The sequence below is a fragment of the Protopterus annectens genome, chromosome 6.part0, assembly GCF_019279795.1.
Source record: "Protopterus annectens isolate FY-2018-M chromosome 6.part0, PAN1.0, whole genome shotgun sequence".
Lineage (NCBI taxonomy): Eukaryota > Metazoa > Chordata > Ceratodontiformes > Protopteridae > Protopterus > Protopterus annectens.
The window spans coordinates 1,845,837,799-1,845,861,396 of NC_056737.1; the positions used below are offsets into that span (position 1 = coordinate 1,845,837,799).

Sequence of the window (23,598 nt, forward strand, 5' to 3'; positions counted from 1 at the left end):
TTATCTGAATGTACACTATCTTTGGAGTTTGAAGTGGAACAGCTGGATCACAGGATCATATGAGGTTATTAAGCTAATGGCCCTGGGGCCCTTACAAGCCTAGCCAAGAGTTTATCCCTAAAAAGAAACCTTAGTCAGCACTTGTCACCCCTAACAATGAGGGTCACAGGTGGAACCTCTGGGACAAATTTGTGGTTTCCTATCCACTCATTAAGGTTGTGCTTGAAAAAGGTCAGCGACATACTCTATTTGACATGTATGGGAAGTGTATAGGTTTTGTTGATGTCGCATATTAGATTTAAGCCTTTTGAGCGGGTAATGGGTGAGGAGTTAGACTTATGGATATGGAGCATCTCTTGTAGGGTAGGGTCCGAGACGGCCTTGTAGGTGAGACAGAGATCACCTCTGAGCAAACTGTATGATACTAAGTAGAGAGAGAGTGATTTTAGCCTGTCTACATAGGACAGGTGTTGGAGGCCATGGATTCTCTTTGTGAGGTATTTCTGTGGCCTTTCCAGTTGGTGCAGATGTTTAGAGAGGTACATACCAAACAGGGCATTATACTCAATTATTGGTCTAATGGAGGAGTATAAAGAGGTAATACCTCCTTTTTTCTGGATGCAATCCCCTCTACTTATGAGATGAACCAAGTAAAAGGCTTTTCTGACCATTGCCGCTACATAATGGTCGAATGTGATACTGTTGTCAACCTGAGTACCCAGGTGTCTCACCACAGATTGTGTGTTTAGGGGGTTGCCATTGATGTGATAATCAGTAGGGGCTATGTTTCTGCTGAATGGCATGATGATACATTTTTTTGTATTTAGCTTGAAGCCATGACTTTGGCACCACTCATTAGTTGCTTGTGAGACCCTCTTGCAGTATGTTAACATTATTTGGGGAGTCAATGACAGCATCCAACTTAGAGTAGTCCGCAAACATGGTCAGCCACAGGCCTTTTGTCTTTGCTTGGAACTCTGAGAAGTAGATGCCAAACAGCAGGGGTCCAAGGTCAGATCCCTACGGAACTCCACTAGTGACAGGTCTATCGGAGGTGAAGGTGCCTATTTTGACCTTTAGGGCCCTGTCGGTGAGCCAGCTGGCCACCCACCTGATGAGATAGCGATTTACGCCAAGTTGTATTAGCTTTCTGATGATGCCCGTGTGAGGGATTGTGTCAAAGGCCAAGGCCAAGTCAATGTAACCTGTATGTACTGACTTTCCCTCATCCAGGGCCTTGGTGACAGTTTCAAAGAAGTCAACCAGGTTCAACAGGCAAGATCTGCCCTTGATGAATCCAAACTGGGTGAGGTCAAGTGCTTGGAGATTGCCTATGTCCTTGGCAATGAGATCCATAATAATATGCTCCATGGCTTTACAGATCAGACTTGTCAAGCTAATGGGGCGATAGTTTCCAGGGTCAGTAGTGGCACCACCTTTGTGCAAGGGGATGTCAATTGTAGTTCTCCACTCTGCTGGAATGACGCCTGTACTTAGGCTTTGGTTGAATAGGGTGCTCAATGGCAAAGCCAGTTCTTGCTGGAGATGGTACAGAATAAAGCCTGGGCTTTGGCTGAACAGGGTGCTCAATGGCAAAGCCAGTTCTTGCTGGAGATGGTACAGAATACAGCCTGGGATACTATCAGGTGCCATAGAAGCTGTGTTCTTTACCTTGGATAGGACCTTTAACACAGAGATGCGAGGTGCAGGACAAGTATCGGGGTTGACGAAAGGGCCTTTGGGGGGGATAGGGGGTAAAGTATGCACTGAACATATCTGCTAGCAGGTTCGCTAAGTCAACAGGATCAGTGTAAGTGATACTGTTAAGTACTAATTTGCAACAAACCTGGGCTTTGCCAAGGAGGTTCCTGACGTAACTGAAGAAGGCTTTGTGGTTTCCCTTTGTATCGAAGCCTAGTTTCAATTCATAATTGGCTTTGGAGGTTTTCACTAATGATCTAATCTGCTTGTTGAGGCTAAGGAGGGTGTTTTTCTAATTTGGAATTGTTTCCTTTTTACCCTTGGACAACAGTTTTGTAAACCCTCTTGATAGAGGATGTTCACCAAACAGGTTTGTGTTTACTTGAGGAGCAGGTTTTAGTTCTGTTGGGTATGGCTGAGTCCATGCAGATGTACAGGTGCTTGTATACTGCATTGGCATATTATTCAGCATAGTTGTCTGCATCCTCTGAGGGTGGTGGTGGTGTGAACCTACAGATACCCTCCCTTAGGAGGTTGTAGTCAGCTTTTGAGAAGTTTTTTAGCTTGATTACGACGGGTTGGTGGGATAGATTTATGTTTTTTTTTCCGGGACTTCTACTGCTTGTTTTGATGATTCTCCTCTACTAGTAATCATCACTTTATCTCTTCTCTCCTGTTTCTTCGCATATTCCCTAGCATCCATCTTTAAAAACTGGGAAGTTAAGAGAAGGGTAGAAAAAAATCAGTTACCTGCAGTAAAAAAATGTATATCAGCTTACCACTATCACCTCAAGGAAATGTTAATAAGCTTTCGAATGAAGATCCATGAAGAAAAACAATAAATGGCCAATTACTATAATGCACTACCCACACAAAGGTTCTCTGGCACTGAAGTGGTATGTGAATTATACAATCTGGTGAGGAGAACTGAAGATCCTGTTCATTACATCTATAGTGAAAAGTAAAGAATGCTTGGTCACAGAAATAACAGTCTTATCCTGAGATCAGTTAGTAGCAGCATTATATTACTGTTTATAATTAACTTCACTTGTAGTTTTTTTGTTGTCATTCAGCTGAAACATATGCATTTTGTTAAACTTCATTTGATCAGCGTATATGTAACAGAGTTATCAAAATCAGATTTTGCAAATGTATCTACAGAACTAATGTGCATATAACTTTATCTTAATGTTTTTTTTCATATCACTCTGTATTATGAATGTCCCGTAAAAGTAAAATAAATATACCTGTGCAGTGCTTTTTACTGAAGCTACCTTGTATTCCACACTTCTTTGCCTGTCTGAATTTGCAGCATTTATGGCTTTTTCCAGTGGTCCCTAAAAAGAAATAATGTATTTAGCATTGTATACTGCATTGTGTATTTTATTTACATTTTTTACTTTAATGGCAGTTTTCTTATGTGGTATTTTAAGAACATAATGAAGATTCCCTAGTTGATTGAAATTATTGATGCATTGTAGGCTGCTTTTGGTACAACAGAGTGATGACAACCAGGGAAAAGGCAACTAAATAATAACAGCAGCATATTTATTTTCTGGCTGAGCCATATAAAGTGCCTCACAACTTACAAAACAAAGCAACTGTTTAAGGAAAAAGTATTAACTTGGCAAAACCATTGAATACAAAGTCCCTTTTCCAGGGATGACCCCAGAGCAATGTCTGGTTATGTGACTTGCTCAATGCGCCATAGTAGCTGAATAGAACTTATGAATATCAAAGCCAGAATTGCTGAACGTTCTAGCACAAAATTTTAAACCTCTGCATCAAACTGATAACAAAAAGAGCATTCCTTAAATAAGTCAGCAAGAGTGAGCAGGAGTTTGAGGTCACTTAGAGGAGTCATGCACCTAGATGCTTTTCTGGTCAGTACACGGAATGTAGAATTGTATCTGTTGTAGACCAGGCAGGCATGGAAAAAAACAGACTATCAACGCATCTTTCAGACAGCTTGCATGTGTTTTAACTATACCCTTTACCACCATACTGACAAATGGCAAACAGACAAAAGTATACAGAGTTCCTATTACAAGATGACCCAGAATGTCTTTGAAAAGCTGACAACGGTATATAATATTCGTCTACATTAAACCAGTTAAATAACACTGTGATACATCAAGCAAGAAGTGAAAGAGATATGGACAACCATATCACCTTGAGATGACGACATATACTACTTTATCAAGCAATATTACAAACTTTGTAAATGACTCAGTATTACCAGCAGTCATCTTTCAAGTGTCAGACAGCAGCCAGTCTTTGTTTATAATTTAATGCTGAATTTTCCAATGATGAAAACAAAAGGTTACAATTTTTAATCAGTGCTTTGGTCTGTTCAGTTTTTTTGCACCCCATTGTCAGACTTCAGACACATAACCAATATACATAACATCCTTTTCTGAGATCTAAACACAACAACCAAGCTCTGACTACATTTATATGACTTGGGGGGGGGGGGGGCAGCAAACCTCTCAACCTCTTGATGCAAGAATATGGACAAACCCTAAAATAATGGCGGAGGACAAAGGCCCAAAAATAGGGACAATTTTTAAGGACTGCCCTTATAAACTTAGAAAGCTGCTAGAACAACAGGTTTTATGTTAGTGTGCATTTTCTGGAGGATATAAAGTCTAAAACTCAAATGTGTGTTAATATTTAGTGAATTCAATCCTCAGTGATTTGCCAGAAAACCACATATTTTATGAGCAGCAGACCAAATATGGACACCTGAGAGGTATGGAAGAAAACCTAAGAATCATCTACGCAATGATGAAACTCAATGAATGCTACTAAAGATCTTGTGTAGTCAGCAAGAATACAGTAAAAAAGCAAAAGTGCAAAGTAATTTTCTGTGGTAATGAGTTAGTATCTGGTATTATTGCAGAAAGGTCTCCTTCTGTTGTCTTTGTAATGAAAAAATGTATACAAATATATAATTGTACTCTTGAGTCTTATACAACCCCATAAACAAATGAAGAACACTGCAGCCCACCATGAAGTATAGCTCCCTAATGAAATGTTAGCACTTGAAATGCCAAGTGCCAAGCAGACGAAAAAAAAAAACAAAAGACCGAAAATCCAGGAGAAGAGCGAATCTCAAAGTCTGCTGTTCTCTTTTAATCTTCTTTTTTGCAGGGGCCAATTTCTTCTCACACACCCAAACTTATCACCCCCCCAAACTTATATATACTAACTCAGAGATCACATTACTTCAGAGAAAAGGGAATACACTGCGAAATAGCCATCTTGGACTTAAAAACACATTTAAATGTGAGATTTGAAAAACTAGCTGAGTTAGTTACTCTTTTCAATCTAAGATTGGGGTTTGCTATAATGGTTAAGGTGTTTGACTTACAGATACAAGGTATAGTGTTTGATTCTCACCTTTGGGAATGAAACTGGTTAGGCTTAAAATGGCCTATTAGGAAAGCTAAACTAGTAATTAGCTATGAATTTATGGGCAGGAGGTTGGTATAATGGTTAAGATGTTTACCTTAGAAACACAAGGTAAAAGGTTTGATTCTTAAACGGGGTAATTGGTTAGGCTTTAAAAAATGGCCCACAAGGACAGTTAGCCAAGTACTCATCCATGAACCTATAAAAGTAGTTCGGTGCTGAAGTGTGAGAAATCTGACCCTTGTAATTAATGTGTCACTTAGGCTGAGCTGACTTGTGTTGCACTCAATTTTTTAACACTGCAGTTAGAATTAGTACTGCTGACATTAATCATTCCTCTTGAGCTGAATGACTAGCTTTAAACAAACAGTATATAATGCAAACATATAGCAACAAAAACCATAATAAGACAACACGACTTTTACAGAAAATGCAGTGTGAAAAATGACAAAATCAAACACTGATAGTGTGGGATGAATATATTTTCTTTTGTTGTGCACTCTTATGGTTTGATTAAAGGGAACAGCAACTAATTTGTGATACAAAAAAACTAATGTGTGGGTGGCATTTGTTCATTTACATCTGAAAACTAAACTTCAAACCCCTGCTTTTGTACAGACTCAGGAATGTAGTACCAGTACTCTATCTTTATCTGAAGTGTTATGCTTATAATTAGCGCTTGATTTAACTACCCGTTTAAGAGCCACTGATATTTTTTAATAGCTCGGTAGCTAGAATTTTCTGCCCCTCCTTTTTTAAACAGCTTTACTGAATTAACACTTATGAAATATGCACATTTACATTTATATAAAAGTAATCAAAACATATTAATACGTTCACATTTATAGATCTTATACATCACATGTATCGTTACATGTCAAACAATAAAAACATTACATAAATTGTTCAATTCCTACTCTCTTTTATACCTCATTTCCTCCTCCAAAACATTTTTATGCATGTTTCGTTTCCACAATTTCCATTTTTCTATGTAATTTACTCCTACCCTTTTCTAAAGGTCAAACAGTTATACGGTCAAAATAGTTGACTCTATTTCCTCCAGCAGACCCATAACCAGTAGTGTTCCACAGGGATCGGTTCTGGAACCCCTACTGTTCAGAATCTACTTCTCCGAAGTGCAGGCTAAAACTAAAGGACTGTGGCTGACAAAGTTTGCTGATGACTGCAAACTGGGAGCTATCAGTGAAACCCCTAGCCATGTTAACATCCTGCAAGAAGGTCTTATGCAGACTAATGACTAGTGCCAAAGTCATGGTCTTAAATTTGATGCAAAAAAAGCATGAAGATCTCTTTCAGAAAGGGTGATATTCCTGTGAATTACCACATCAATAGCAATACCCTAAAAGCACACAGTCAGTTGTGAGAGATCTGGGAACACAGTTTGACAGCAACCTTAACTTCAATCGCACAGTGGTAAGAAGGGCATTTTATATTGCTCATCTCACAAGGGCATTGCCTCCAGAATAAAAAAGAGGTTGTAACCCCCCTGTACTCTTCCCTCATCAGGTCAATAATAGAGTACAATGCTCCCTTTGGTATGTACCTTTCCAAACACCTGCAGCAACTGGAGAGACCACAAAGGCTCCTTACGAAGAAAATTCAGGGTCTTCAAGATCTGTCTTATGTGGACAGACTGAAATCATTATCACTCTACTCTATGTCATATAGGCTGCTTAGATGCGACCTGTGCCTTGCATACAGAGCAATCTCTGACCCAGCTTTGATGGAAATGCTGCACATTTGCATGTCAAATGGCACATGGGTCACTTGCTCAAAGGACCTTAACCTGGTATCTGACATCAACAGAACTTGATGGAGAGATAGATTTGTCTCACAGAGGCTGCCCCACCTTTGGAGCAAGCTTCCTATTCCTTAAACAAAGCTCCTTATTGGCCCTATTTAAGCACAATTTGGACAAGTGGATTGGCAGCCAGAAATTCATCCCAGGGGTTACACCTGTGTCCCTCTTGGACAGGGGTAATAGGTGCTGATTTTAGTGTCTGCTTGAACCAGACACCCTTGGGAACATTGTTTGAACATGAGGCCATTAGCCTAGTAACCTTCTATGATTCTATGATCTTATAAATACCCCAGTTCCTGTTCTTTAATCTCTAGTCACAATAGTCACTATTTCATGTATAGTTGGAGCAGCTTTTTCATTCCGATTAGTAATTACGTTATAACTGCCTTTCATGATATTTGTGAACAGCAATTGTATAAGTTATATGAGCATAATGCTAGATCTACATTTTATAACTTAACAAAAAATGAATATGATGCGTTACTTAAACTACAAAAAGATGAGAGCAGTGTAATCAAAAAAAGCAGACAAGAGGGTTCCGTTGTTTTAATGAATAAGAATGACTATATTTCGTAAACAGATGCCTTATTTTTGATGATTCTAAATTTAAGAAAATGTTGGCTTTTGATGTGAAGAAAATGATTAGTAATATTAATATGTCAATTTATGATCATCAAATTATGGATGACATTTCTTTGCCATTATTTAATTATTTTAAAGTCCCATGTCCTGTTACTCCAATTAAATATGGACTTCCAAAAGTGCACAAATCATTGACCATCCCCCAATGAGACCTACTGCCTCAGGCTGGGGATGGGTCATGGAACCTATTTCCTTATATCTTCAAGAAGTTTTGATTAAATATCTAAATTATATTACAAGCTATATCAGAGATACTGGACATTTTTTAAATGTTTATCTGAGTGGTGTGAGAACAGAAATATGGTTAGATTTTTGTTAGTAACGTTAGATATAACATATTTATTTACAGTTATACCCAATCAACATCATGTGGAAGTGATTAGGGAGCGTTTAAATAGCTTAAAATTAGTATCTAACAGAGAAACTGAAATGTTTTGTGAGTTACGAGAATTGGTCCTTGAAAACAGTGTCCTTTTTTAACCAACAAGTGTATTATCATGTACCAGGTGTGGCGATGGGTACTCCCATCGCCAACACATATGGTAATTTAGTGCTTAGAAAATGGGAGGATGTATATTTATCATGGACCTGAACACTTCTCACATAAAATATTATTTTTTAATAGATTTGAGGATGATGCCTTTTTAATATGGGGAGGAAATGTTTTAGAGGTGAATGATTTTATTAGATTTCTTAATTAATCTACTGACTTTTTAGAATTTAAGATGAGTCATTCCGAGACTGAAATACATTTTTGGATGTACTAATTAAATCTGATAAAGGCATCATTAGTACAGGCGTATATATATATATATATATATATATATATATATATATATATATATATATAAAATAAGGAAACATGAGTTAACTGTTACCTTCATAATAAAAGCATGCATGCTCAACACACATTTAAGGGAATTGTGAGAGGTCAATTCCAGCGTGCAAGTAGACTTAATACAAATGATATTGGATGCTTAAAGCAGATGGATGAAATATTATTAGATTTTTAGAGAATACAATAACATTGTTGAATGATACTAAAGAAGAGGTACTAAGGAACAGGAATAATATAAATAAACCTTACTTTGCACGAGACAATGATTATGATGGGAATAGGCTACGGAATTCAAAACAATAATATACATTATTTAACTACATTTAATGCACAAACAAAATTTGTGAAATATATTAACAACAACTGGGGAATTTTGAAGGCTCTACCAGAGTTAAGATTGATAACTGGTGAGGAGCCAAGTTTTACCTATAAGAACTATTCCAGTCTAAAGAATCATTTATGTTATAAAGATATGAAATGTGCCATTTGTAATATTAGTAATAGATGTGGAACTCTTTCATGTCATAATTGTTGTTGTTGTTGTGAATTTATATACACACAGAATGTCTTCAGGCATTCACAAACTGGGAAAGAATTTGTATTTAGATGTTTTGCAACATGTAACACTTTTATTATTTATGTTGTGACCTGTAAAAAATGTGCTGCCTTTTATATAGGCAAATCATGCAGGAAATTGAAAGAGAGCATAAAAGAGCATAGGTCTAATATGCAGAGATCTGTTCAGACCAATGCTTTAGAGAAATACTATTTAGAAAATGGGAATGAACATCTTATTCGTCTTTAAAGTTACAGAAATTATTAATAGTGAAATCAGAGGAGATGATTTGGATAATAAACTTGAGATGTCTGAACACATATGGATAAGTACTTTTCATGCTGATAAAAGTCCTGGCATTAATGCTAATATTAGTTTGAACCTGGCTTTAAAACATAAATAAATGTGCTTAAAATAAAAATGTGGTTTTATGTGGTTTAAAACTTTAAAAAATGTAATTGATTGTGTTTTCTGATTGGTGGGTTATTTAATTGGTTTCTGAGAATGTTATTTAATGAATACTTGTAATATGAACTGGTTTTAGCACTGAGGAAGGATTATTTGATCCAAAAGCTTTGCGGCTAAACTTTTACAACGTTTGCAGAGTCCGTTGTTTTTTTTCTTGTTGATATAACTTTTTACAAGAACTCTGCTTTACCATAGTGCAGTTCCTAATTTGCTGTTTTCCTTTTCTAAAAATCCCAGTTGCTGTTCTTTTAACTCTGTTATAACATTCACTATTTCATGTATAGTTGGCTTATATTTAGATTTTCATTTTCTAGACACTGCTTTTTTGGCAGCCACCAGGATTTAACTTAACAAGACCATACCATGTCTAGGCAATTCAGATCATGTATCCCAGCTCAGAAAAAAATAATTTCCTTAGATACACTCATTTGCTCTCCCAGTATTCCTGAAAGAGTAATCTGTAGGGAATTTTTAAAGTCTGTCAACTCATTGCACTCTCAGAATATATGCTTGCAGGTACTTCTTTCTTCCCCATTACACCTCCAACATTTGCTATCTGCCTGAGGAAAAATTCTTTGGAGTCTGTTTGGGGTATAAAAGTATCTATGCAAACACTTCCAGGCAAAAATTCTAAATATTCTAGACTTTGTTGCATATTTGGGAGTCATGCATATGTTGTCTCATTGTTTCTTTGAGAAATGAATATCTAATCTCTCTTCCCAATCTTTTCTGACCTTGTCTGATTGATTCCTATAGTTATCATGCAATATTTTATATGCCCTACTAATTACCCTTTTTCAACAGCAGCCTCTGCTCCATATTCAATTAAAAACTCAACCAGTGCAGGTCTTTCATTCAGGATTCTCCTATAATAGCCCTTTCTCTTTGTCTATACTCTGATATCAATACCAGATAGGGAAAGCAATTAATAGTTGCAATCCCAAATGTCTTCTTGGCCTATTCCCATTCTATTACCTTCCCCTCTCTAATTACTTGCTCCCAACACATTGGTTAGTTTGCCAGATTTCTCCAGTAAATATCAGCTTCTCGTGCTATTTCCTATACAACTAAATGCAGCCATCCATATTGGCAGAATCTTCTTTCTCCATTCCCGTGCTGGCTTAGTTTGTAGTAAAATTTTCTGCTACTTTATGAATATAATATTCTATATGACTGTTGTTATTCTTCTTAAGGGTCTGTGTCCAAAATCCCATTCTTTCCTTATTTCTTCAATTGCCCCCTGCTTCATTGTCATCACTTTCCATGTTGAATTGGAGCTTTCAGCTTGTGTTGTGTATAAGAGTCTTAACTATGTAACTCTAAAATATCCCATCATATCAAGTAATCCTAAACCTCCTTATTTTGTTGAGAGTATCATCTTATCCCACCTGACTCTTGCCCTCTTCCTCTCCAAAATAAAATTCTTCAACTTTTTATTAATTACTATCCAAAACTTTTACTCTGGTTAATAAAAATATGCCTGACCTGTGTATAAAATTAAAGGGACTAAAACATTTTATTGCTTGTCTTGCTGTCCATATCCATAGGCAACAGCTTCTAGTTTCTCAGTTTTTGTATTACCTTTTGTTTAGTTTCTTCCCACATATACTCAGCTGCCAATGCAGAATCCTTTTTAGTCCATACTCATAAATAAATCACGTTATCATGACCCCATAAATATGGGTACTGCTGAAACAATTCATGTGTGAGCACACAGCTCATAGCTATAAGCCTTTATTTTATCTTCATTAATCTTGTACATGTATATATATATATATATATATATATATATATATATATATGTATACGTATAGATATATATATATATATATATATATATATGTATATATATATATATATATATATATATATATATATATATATATATATATATATATATATATATATATATATATATATATATATATATGTATATATATATATATATATATATATGGATTCCATACACTAGATCGAATGTTCCCTAATTCGAAACAGTGCATGGAATGCTCACTGCAGTGAAAGTGCACTTAATCGAAAGTGCACTTACGCGAAGTTCAGTACAACAAACGGGTGTTGTACCGAACTTCTGTGCAGTACTCATGGACCTTAGGGTTAAGGGCACGGGTCATAGTAAGGAGATAGCCCATAGGGCTATTCCCTTACCATGACCCATGCCCTAACCCTAAGGTCCGTGACGACTGCAGCACTGTGAAGGACATAGCAATGTCCTCCACTATGGTGCGATAGTCACGAACCTTAGGGTTAGGGCATGGGTTAGGGTAAGGGGATAGCTTTACTAACTATCCCCCTACCCTAACCCGTGCCGTAACCCTAAGGTCCGTGACTATCGCACCATAGTGGAGGACATAGCTTGTTTTTTATGTCCTCCACTGTGCTGCGGTGTTTTCGGTGAAGTGCACTTACACAAAAGTTCACTTTTGTTAAAGTGAACTTTGCAGAAGTGAGGCTTTCTATTACAAGTTCGAAGTACTGAACTTTCGTTCTTGTAATAGGAATCCATATATATATATATATATATATATATATATATATATATATATATATATATATCTAAAACAAAAAAACTTTGTGGATATGAAGGAAAACTCTTTGTACTTGTTTAAGCAAATTAAAAAGTCCATTTAATTCCAGCAGTGAAAACATCCACTTTACAGTAATAACGGAATAAAGTAGAGGAAAAAACAGCATTTAAGAGCTTTCGTTTGTTGAAAATTACATCACAAAGTCGAACTTCATCAGAAATACAAAGATTTAACAGTTGAACTCAGTATAAGAAAGTACAGTTTTGTACCTACCATAAATGTAGATGTTCGAGTGTTCACACTGCTGCAGTCATCACACTTGGGTTATCCTGTCGTCAGGCGGTCCTGCAGTCGGCCGGAATTCCAAAGTCTTGCCCCAGATGTCAGGTGCCCCCAAAAGGGTGATCAGAATTAGTACCAAATGGTGTGAACACTGCACAAACACAAAAACCCTTCAGCTATAAGCAAATACATCAGTAAGGCATAGCAGAGATTTAGCCAGTAGATCAGAGGGGATGGAGGAAGGGTAATCTGGACTGCAGCAGGGTGAACACTCGAACATCTACATTTATGGTAGGTACAAAACTGTACTATGTTCATCGTGTTACCCTGCTGCAGTCATCACACTTGGGTTGAATCCCAAAGCTAAGGTAGGGGGGAGGTATCATAGGGGGTTAGTGGAGGCAATAAGGCCCTGCAGAACTGCAGTGGCGAAGCCCGCCCTGGACTTAGAGTAAAGAGGCAAGTGATAGTGTTTGGTGAAGGTGTGTACAGAACTCCAAGTTGCAGCTTCTAAAATTTCCTTGGTAGGAACCCCCCTGAGAAAGGCTGTAGAGGTAGCTGTTGCCCTGGTAGAGTGTGATCTAATGGTAGCAGGCACTGGTTTCCCATGATGGGTATAACAGAACCATATGCAATGACCTATCCATTTTGAAATGGTTTGCTTGGATATCGCCCTCCCTTGAGAAGCTGTAGCATAGGATACAAAGAGCTGGTCAGTTTTTCTGAAAGTCTTAGTTTTATCCAAGTAGTAACGAAGCTGCCTGTGAATGTCCAAGGAATGCAGGAGTCTCTCACCTTTGTTCTGTGGATTGGGGAAGAAGGTGGGTAGGTGGATGGTTTGATTTAAAGCTACACTGGAAACCACCTTAGGCATAAAGGAAGGATTAGTTCGTAGAGAAACTCTGTCTTGATGAAAAATGAGGAAAGGTTCCACTGCCATTAGTGCCTGTAGTTCTGAGACTCTCCTAGCTGAAGTTATTGCCAGGAGCAGGGCAGTCTTCCAAGATAGGAACTGAAGGTCTGCAGAGAAAGCTGGTTCAAAGGGAGGTAGCATTAGTTTTTCCAGTACAAAGTTGAGGTCCCATGTTGGTGAAGGAGCTCTCCTAGGTGGTCTAATGTTTTTTTGCCCCTCTGAGGAACTGCCTTAGAAAAGGATTTGAAAATAAAGGTGGATTCGTGTCGTAGTAAGCTGAAATAGCTGAAGCATGGATTTTAATTGAGGAAAAGGAAAGTCCTTTGTGCAACATCTCAGCTAAATACTGCAGAATGCGAGGCATGTGAGGTTGAGTTGTGTCTTGGCCTTTAGCTTGGTTCCAGGCAGAAAACCTTTTCCATTTGTCCGATTAAGCCTTCCTGGTGCTTGGCCTCCTGGCTTCCAGAATAACATCCAGAACTGCTTGTGAAAGAGGAGCTGGTTGGATGTTTAGTAGATTTGCCATGCAGCCAGATTTAAAGTTTTGAGCTGGCTGTGTAGAATCTGTTTGTTTTGTTGTGTGAGCAAATGGGGTATTTGAGGCAATATCCATGGTGGGCTGTGAGCCATATTCTTCAATAGCGGGTACCAGTGCTGGCGTGGCCAGTCTGGGGCTATGAGAATCAGTCGAGGTTTCTCCTTTTTGACCTTTAAAAGAACCTTTGTGAGGAGAAGTAGTGGAGGAAAGGCATATGCTGTCAGGTTTTTCCAACTGAAGGAGAGAGTGTCCACTTTCCCAGCTTGATGGTGGAATGTCCTTGTACAAAATTTTGTCAGTTGGTAGTTTTGAGGACTGGCAAACAGGTATATGTTTGGAAGGCCCCATTTCTGAGTTATCATTGTAAATATTTGTGGGTCTAGTTTCCACTCATGGGGATCTTTGATGTTTCTGCTTAGGTCGTCTGTCAATGTGTTCTTCTGTCCTGGCAGGAATTGAGCTTGTAACTGGACTTGGTAGGCCACAGCTGTGTTCCATAAGATCATTGCTTGCCTGCAAAGAGGGTAGGAATGTGTGCCCCCTTGTTTGCTCATGTACCACATTACTGTGGTGTTGTCTGTCTTTATTGCAAGTTGTCCTGGATGCAGTATCTTTTTGATTTATGTGCAGTTTTCTTTGTTCTGCAGTTCATAGGCCTTGAATGCATTGTCCTGCCATGTGTGCCCCCCAGGCATAGTCTGAAGCATCTGTTGTGATAGTTTGCCTGGTTGGGGCAAGGTGAAAGGCTGACTCTTGTTGAGGTGACATGCCTGTGACCACCATAGAAACTCCTGTTGAAGGCAGGGAATGAGAGATATCATTTTGTCCAAGCTGTGGCTGTGTTCAGACCATACTCTTTTTAGGTACCACTGTAATTTCCTCATATGCAGTTTTGCAAATGGTATTATTAGAATGCAAGATGCCATGAAGCCCAAAGCCTGCAGAATTTTTCTTGCAGTTAATTGGGTCTTTGTTGCCATTGTCTTGAAATATTGAGTCAGTTGTAGTTGCTTGTCTGGTGTTAGATAAGCCTTCTGGGCCGTTGTATCCAAGCTGGCACCCAGGAATGTCATTTTTTGTGAGGGTACTATTTTTGACTTCTTTTCGTTTACTGTGTACCTCAGACAATTTAGTAGATGCTTCACAAAGGCCAGATGATGTAAGAGAATGTCTTTGCTTTCTGCTTGGATGAGGCAGTCATCCAGGTATGGATATATTTGAATTCCTCTTTGTCTGCAGTATGCAATTACTGGTGCCAGGCATTTTGTGAAAACTCTGGGTGCAGTAGATAAGCCAAAGGGCAGTGCAGAGAATCAATAATGGGTTGAACCTGCAATGAAACAGAGGTATCTTCTGCAACTTTGTCTGATAGGGACATGCAGGTATGCCTCCTTGAGGTCCAACGTTACTAGCCATGCTTCCTTGCCCAACATGGGAAGTAGCTACTGTAGTGTTAGCATCTTGAATTTGGGAACTTGTAAGTAAGTGTTTAGAATTGAAAGGTCCAGAATTGGTCTCCAAGCATTGTCCTTTCTGGGTACTAGAAAGAGCCTTGAGTAAAATCCTTAGCCTTGCTCTCGAGTAGGTACCAGTTGAATGGCTCTCATGTCTATGAGAGCTATAATTTGCTTTTGTGCCTCTGCCCATTGATTTTGTGGCAGGTTTGACATTCCTCTTTTCATTGGCAAGGTGTGAAAGTGGAATCTGTATCCTCGTAAAATTATGTCTAGGACCAAATTATGTCTAGGACCCATTTGTCCTTTGTGACCATGTGCCAGTTGTCTGCAAAAAGTGCGAGTTTTCCCCCCAAGGGGGCTGTCAAGAGAGTACTGCTTGGCCAGATGAGGTGCAAGTCATTGAGTTTGCCTTCTGGTGGGTTGAGACCTTTCTTCTCCTCCCTTCTGTGTTGTAGTGCCCCATTGGCGAGGTTTATACTGGGCTTGTGGTTGTCCTCTGTCCCTTGGGCGCCTGTATTTACCCCGCTGTGGTCTGTCAGTAGCTGGAAAGGACCAATTTTTTGTTGGCCAGTTTCTACTGAAGTGAGGGGGTTGTACTTGTAGGAAATCTTTGACTGTCTGCATTGATTTTGCCTTATCTTCCATTTTCTTTAAAACCTCTTCTGCTTTAACTCCAAAAAGAACATCCTGCTGTAAGGGAGCATCTAGTAGTTTTGCTTTAACATGATCAGGCAGAGTTTGTTCCTTTAACCAAGCATACCTACGTATAACCGATCCAGTGACAGCTGCTCTGCAGGAGGCCTCCAAAGAATCAAACCCACATTGTAAGGTATGTTTGCCCACCTGCTCAGTGGCGTGCAACAAATCCTGTACTTCTTTCAATTCAGATTGTTGGGGTAGGGAGGTTATCCTTTGCTTTAACTGAGAGATTAGAAATTGCTGATACTTAAGCATATGAAATTGACAATTTAGTGCCCTCATAGCTAATGCGGCTGAGGTGTAAACCTTTTTCCCCCACCTGTCTAGTGCTCTGGAATCCCTCTCAGAAGGTACTGGGTTTTTAGCCATCGAAGCCTTAGCCCCCTTGGGACCCTGGGAGATAGTCTCTGGGTCAGCTACTGGGCTTTTGTAAAGAAATTTGTGGGAATCAGGTACTCTGTAATATCTGTCAGGCTTAGCCGGAGCATGAGGAAGAGAGTCTGGGTTGAAACTGGATTCTAAATAGACATCATCCACAATGTCCAACACAGGTGGGATGGCTAGAGGTCTGTGTTGGGGGAGTAAGAGAAACTCTCTGAGCCTTTTCTTGGAATCAGAGCAGTCCTGACCTTCCCAGTGAAAATGTTCCCTCATAGTGTGTAAGGTTTCCCCAAAGGAGTAGTCCTCAGGAGGAGAAGCTGAGGGAATAGAGTCCTCAGCCTCAGAATCTTCATAAGGAGAGTAGGAGTAATTTTGGTCCTCAGAGGAATCCGAAGAAATGGACAGTTGCTCAGAGGAAGCAGAGTCTTCCTCTTGTCTAGGCCTTTTGTCAGGAGGGGGCTGTGAACCCCTGATAAGAGAAATCAAATCTTCAGCCATTTTGAGCATGTGTTTCTTAGGCATAGGGCCTTGAACAGGAGACTGAAGTGCAGTCTTTTTAGATTTAGAAGGAGTCTTAGACTTAGAAAATGCTTTAATGGTGAGAGTCGTCGGTCTGAAAACACCTTCAGAAACCGATGGCGTTTCTGTAGCACCGACGTCTTTAGAAGCTAAGTCGTCGGAAGGGCCTGAAGTAAAAGGCTACGTCGGCCTAGTACATTCCGTCAAAATATCCGTGGCGGTCTCGGGTTCCAGATCTGAGGTAGTCAGGGGCTGCGTCGGAGCCTCACTGAGAACCAGAGTACCGGAGACTGGTTCAACCGAGGCCTCAGAATCTGGCTTAGGCCTGGGCTGTCGGTCCTTATCCCTGCGTTTTTTGTGCACGCCGGTAGTCGATAGCTCCGACGGCATGTTATAGTTAAATTTTCTACCAAAATAGCATTGTGCAAAATCAAATCACCTTTTAATAGTACGCTTATTAAACCCAGCACAAAAACGACAAGAAGTGACGTCGTGATCAGGGCCTAGGCAAGGTATGCAGTAAGAATGAAAATCCTTATGAGGTATTTGCTTCCCACAAGAAATGCAATTGTTAACTTTTTCTGACATCGGTCTGAGGCAAGAAAAGTTTCCCCAATGGGGTACTTAGCTTTTTAGAAGACTTCGGTCTGAAATTTGAATTCGACAATCTCAGGAGTCGGCCGACCGGCACTTGCGAACTGCTCCTGCTTCGGGCACCGCGCGGCAAGAAAGACTGAAGAAAATGGCATCGGTTGCAATATATATACCCCTGGCGCACTGACGTCAGGGATGAGACGACAGCAATCGACGTTGACCAAGACTTTGGAATTCCGGCCGACTGCGGGACCGCCTGACGACAGGATAACCCAAGTGTGATGACTGCAGCAGGGTAACACGATGAACATCAACTAACTAATACATAATTAATATAGAAGACAGGGGAAGGAAAACCATCACCCTATCAGAACCACTTAAGAATACTCTTACCATTCAATTACCATTAAGGCCAGGAGGTGAGTCAGCCTGCAGTTTAACCTGCCATCTAAGCTCTTTTACTTCCAGCTGGGGGTTACCATCACCATAACTCAAGGAAATATTATCCAAAACTAGGAATATGAAATTAGAGCATGGGGGGGGGGGTTAGCTAACTTATGTCTTGTGAGGGCATTCTTTTCATCCCCCTTTCTAAAAGCCTGGTAATGCTCTTTAATTAGATTGCTAAGTTTCCTTATGGTTTTGCCAACAGAGAAAGCCCCACAGTGGCCGCATACAGCAAGATAAACAATGTAGGTAGAATTACAGTTGAAAGCATCTGAAAAATGAATGACATGCTTAGGGGATTTGTAAGGTGAAGCTGTCACCACAGGCAATGTATTGACAGCAAATGCATTTGCCACAACTGAACATTCCTTCTAACTGGGGGAGTGTGGTTAAATTCATCTGTCCAGCAAAACTGAGCAGCAAAACCAGGACTGAAGCTAGTGGAAATATTATTTAGACACAGCCAGGAACAACTGGAATACACCCAGAAGGAACTAGTGCAAATTGAGAAAGCATGGTCAAACCAAGGTCAATAGAAGAAATAAGAGAGAGAAACAGAGTCAACACCTTTGAAACCATGATCTAATAAAGAAAAATTTGAAAAATCCATTGAGACATACTAGATCAGAAAGACCCCACAACATCTCCCATATAGCATGTCCCAAGAAGACCCAGACACAGGGCCCACTATAGACAACACTATTCAGATTCCTCAACACGAAACAATACGAATGGACCCCAGCAAGCCAAGTAATGATCACCAGGATTTTCTCATGGATTAAAAAGAAACCAAACTAGACCGCAATGGAACCCCACAACAAAACCAACAGAATGGACTGCCAACTTACACAAGGACCAGCAGAAATAACCAAATCGAACACCACCCAGCACTCCACATCTGAAGGAGGACACTACACAACCTACACCATGAGCTCAACACTCATAATACAGATACTAACCATGACTGGACAGATGATCAAAGGAACATTCCACTAGCGAGAGAAAACATGGCAGGGGAAGACATATCTGACGCATCTATGGCACCCACACCCCACCCAGTACCTTCAACATCAGACAAGGCCAGAGGAACACAGAAAACAACACATGATTTAGAACCACTCCACAAAGCCACTAAACAAGACTGAATACAAAGTACTGAATAGAGGACTGACCATCAAGCCACACCAAAGGAGCAAGCTGTTTGGCACAGCAATTGATCAGAATATCTTTACAAGGAAACGTAACCTAAAAATATTTTGTTTGTGGCAAAAAACAACATGACAACAGCAACCTCACTAACCCCAATACACCCACGATCCCAGTAGGAAAATGGGAAAAAAAACCCCGCAGTTTTTGCCCCACTCCCATCCCCACCATCACCACTTTTCAGAACAAATGCGAGGCAGATATCCACAAGATACTGAACAAACCCACCAGGAGGAAATTTAACAATCCTGACAAGGAAGAAACCAGAGCACTGATCAACCAAAATAAGGAAAAAACAAGGAAAATCATGAAGGTGGACAAAGAAGGGAGCATTTTGCTAACTAATACATCAGCTGTTAGTGCTAAAATCTTATATATGCTCAACACCCTACATATTATGAAAACATGGACCTTGGCAGGATAAAATATGCCCATGAAGACATCTTACCTGAAATCATGAACCTCAGTGAGGACAGACTTATAAGCAATGATCTAAACAAATTTTTGAGAGTCATCCACCCCAGACTCTCAAAACTTGTTTTGCATTCCCATGCCCCACAGGAATCAACTTCACCCTCCTTACAGATTGGTGATAACCACCTGTGGCTCAATCACTGAACCTACCTCAATTAATTAACCTTAACGTACTTCTGTGTAAAGCATTGATACCTTACAACAGAGAAAGGGCACTTTCTTGCTTTAATGTCTTTAACATATACAGCACTCACTTATAAGACTCCCCACACACACATCATGTTGAAAATACCAGAGTGCCCACTATACAAAACAAAACACCTTTGCAATCTAACATGCAATTTACATCATTCATTTTTATATACAAATGTTAATAAGACCAAGGACTGTTTTACCTACTGCTATTTCTTCATTTCTTTCAGTGTGCTTTTAAACATTAATGACAAAGTAGGATTTACAGTTCACACCTCAATTAAACACAGTCGACAGAATTCCAGTCTTTCTCAATCACATCTTCTTGCAAAGCCACATTCCATGTGTATATTCCTATATCCAATGGGACTGATGCTCGATAATCTCCCATTTATTCACTAATTTCCTCCCAATCATCTCCATCTTCCAACATCAGTGCATGGTTCAAGTCCAAGATATTCCTGATAAATGACATCAGCTCCCAAGCTCTCAAGCCAACAACTCTCTATGTGATATGTTACTGTCAGAAGAATAAAAAGCAGTGTCCCTTTTGCCTACTGGTTTGCTCGTCACTGGATAATCATTTTTTATTTCATACTTGGCATACTCTGCATTAAACTTAATGTATCTGATCCTCCAGGAAAAATATTTGAAATACATATGGTAACAGCAACTTGAATCTCAGATCTGCCTCTCAACATTCTCCCAATTGTTTACATAAACTTACTTTGTTTTTGCCTGATGTACAGTGAGCAATAATTTTCGGCAAACATTCTGCTGACCCCAAATTTTAATATATTTCTCATCTGCCACAGTTTGTCAGGAGCAACTCTTTTTGCTAGTATGACTGCACCTTTACTAATACGGGTCTTTTTTTTTTAAACAAGGAGGAACATCTTTATTAAATTATGACACAGGCAACCATACAGTTATATAAATGAACACAACCTATACTGAATCTTATTTGCAAGCATTATGCATCACAAACCATACTAACATAAATTTAATAGCAAATACTTATAATCTACTCAATCACTGCCAGTCAGACATTACACAGCTCATTCAAATCCTGTCTTCTTTTAAACCTCACTTCTCCCTTCTCCCTTGTATGTACTGTTCCCACAATTCCCATTGTTCCTATGTAATTTGCTCCTACCCTCAATATATCTGGAGGTGGAGATCAAGCCCCTAGCCAAAAGCAAAAAAAATCTTGCATAATGGATTCCATGGGCATCCTTTGAAAGACCAAGAAAATTCAGGTGGATCATGATTCCATCCTGGCCATAACTGATGTTGAAGCACTGTACCCAGTCCTCCAACACAATTATTTCATACAAGCAGTAACCAAATCTTACAACACGGAGTGGGAAGTCCTGCCTGGTGAAACTGAATCCATTGGAAGGCTATTAAAACTTTGCTTAAAAATAGCTATTTTCAGTTTGAAGCTAACTATTTTAAGGAAACTGCAGGGACTGCAGATTGCAATGGGAGCAGCCATGCCCCCCAATTTGGCTAACATCACACTGGGAAAATGGGAAGAGTAATATGTGCACAACTCCCCCTTTTAGCCATAGATGACCTGTTACCTCTGCTTTATCGGTGACATCTTTATCATTTGGAATGGAAACCTAGATCTCCTTGAACGGTTTCTGAAACACACCAACAATTCAGCAAGTTTCCTCCACTTTACCTCCACCAATGGCCTCCATACAGTTAAGTTTTTGGACATCCAGATTAGTAAAAATCTGGAGACAGGATTACTCACCATTAATTTTTATTGAAAACCCACCCAGGTCACTTGCCACTCCACTACAGCAGCATGCGTCCGTGGAAAACAAAAATGAATGAATTAAATCACAATGACTTAGGATAGCAAGACAGACTAGGGAAAAAAGATTAATTCACAAAAAACATCACAGAACTACAAAAAGACATTGTGGCCCGATGATATTGCAACTGTTTCATCAAATAAATCATAGACCCCATCATTATTTGTAAAGAATCAATGAACACAGTTTGGAACATTCCTTTGACAGAACTGTTAGATATCTCCATAACCTCACCAGAGACATGGGTGATGATAGGCAGAGGACCAGAATCACCCTCACATATTCATTAGATGTTTAACAACATCAAGAGAGCAAATGAGAACAAATGGTGCATTAGCGAGAACAAGACTCTGAATTAAGATCCTCCCCAAAAAAACTGGTATTTACCATCCATAAAAACAAGAACATAAGATACTATGTAGAAAGAAGAGCACCAGAACTTGCAACTTAGGAAAGGCACCTATCAATGTGGACCACCTTTTTGCAACTATTGTACAGTCATGAGCAACTAGGATGCTTTCTTTTGCCCCAACAACAAGAAGAAATTTCGTAGCACAGACTACAGAAACTGTAACTCTGACACAGTTGTATACAGATACCAATGGCAGCTTTTTCCAGATTTTTACATGGGAAAGACTATCAATAAGTTAAAGACCAGGTCAGTGCTTCACTGCACCGACATACGTCAAGGCACACCTACCAACTCCCTGGCCAAGAGTGCTAAGAAAAACATATGACACAACACCTTCACTTTTCATGTCATTGACAAGATCCACTGCAAAGACCTGGACGGCAATAGAAATGACAGACTAGAGAAGAAGGAATTAGAATGGCAGACTTGACTGAGTGTAGGAAAACCACTATTTTTACTGCACTTGAGAGAATGACCAGTATATATTTATATAATATATTTTTTGTCTGATTTTTCAGTAACCTGGATTAGTTTTTATAAAAAAGAAAAAGAAGAAAGAAAAATAGATTAAAGATTTAACCCCAACAGCCTAACCAGGGGTATCTGTTACTTGGCTAAATAACTACCAAGAGAACTCCATGCTACCCACAAGGCACTAAATCAACCCTGGTTCTTTAGCAATATCTAATCCATTTTAGATGAACACTTCTAATACTGGAACTATCAGCTATAGGAATCAGCACATGAATGTAGACCCAACTGCTGCAGGCAGATCGGAGGAAGGTACACAAAAACACTGCAGAATCTATATGTGAAGGTAGGTACACATCTTGGACATCCATCGAGCACATCCAGTTGTTTGGCCTGAGGCAAGGCAAAATCGATTGCACTGTGACCATTCTGAAGTAAGTCTTTCTCACACATATGTTTGAGTGGCTGAGGTCCAATATGGGTCTGAGGTCTTGATTTTTCTTGGGAGCCTAAGTAAATCTTGAATAAAACCCTGACCCTCTCTGGTGTAGTGGGACCTCCTGGATGGCCTTTTTGGAGAGTAAGGGAGTGATCTCTTCCACTGCTGCTCTTGCCTGATTTGGCAGTATTTCTGGCAGCATCTGTTTCAGTTTTGGGGGAGTTATGGAATAGGATATAGAACAGCCTCTGGATATGATGATTTTGATTAATCTGTCCTCTATGATGGCAGCTCATGTGATGGGGTCAAGAGATCTCGGACTGTTCCCAGAGAGGATCAGTTGGGCAGCTCTTCAGGGTCAACGGGGTTGCCTAGTCGAAAAGGGACCATGTGATCCCCGATTTTGAAGACCTCCTCTGCCACTGGGCCTGCATATGCTATAGGGGCTGCCTCTGTCCCAGCCACCTCTCTCAGTAAGTGTGTAAAACTGCTAATGCTTGGACTTCATGAACCACATGAGAAAATGCCCTTTTTGGTTCTTACTGTACGATCTCTGTGGAGCCACAAACTTTATGCCAACCACCAAAGCATCTTCCTGTTCTGTTTGCACTTCTGAATCAATTCTTTTACTTCTCTGATGGATCAAACAGTGATGATCCTTCAAAGGGCATGCTGGTGAAGGACACCTTAACAGGGTCTGCAAAGTCACATAAGCATAACCAGACCTGGAGCCTCATGGCCACACCAGCTCCAGCTCC

At 39.6% G+C, this 23,598-nt stretch overlaps 1 protein-coding gene across 3 annotated transcripts in view; it reads right to left on the reverse strand.

The window, feature by feature from the left end:
• Nucleotides 1-23,598, reverse strand: part of STAT4 (signal transducer and activator of transcription 4) — a 3,571,511-nt gene that overhangs the window by 2,393,690 nt on the left and 1,154,223 nt on the right. For all 3 annotated transcript variants that reach the window (XM_044075198.1, XM_044075197.1, XM_044075196.1), the window contains one exon: nt 2,949-3,038. In XM_044075198.1, the coding sequence (XP_043931133.1) occupies nt 2,949-3,038 (90 nt within the window). The remainder of the gene's footprint in view (nt 1-2,948; nt 3,039-23,598) is intronic.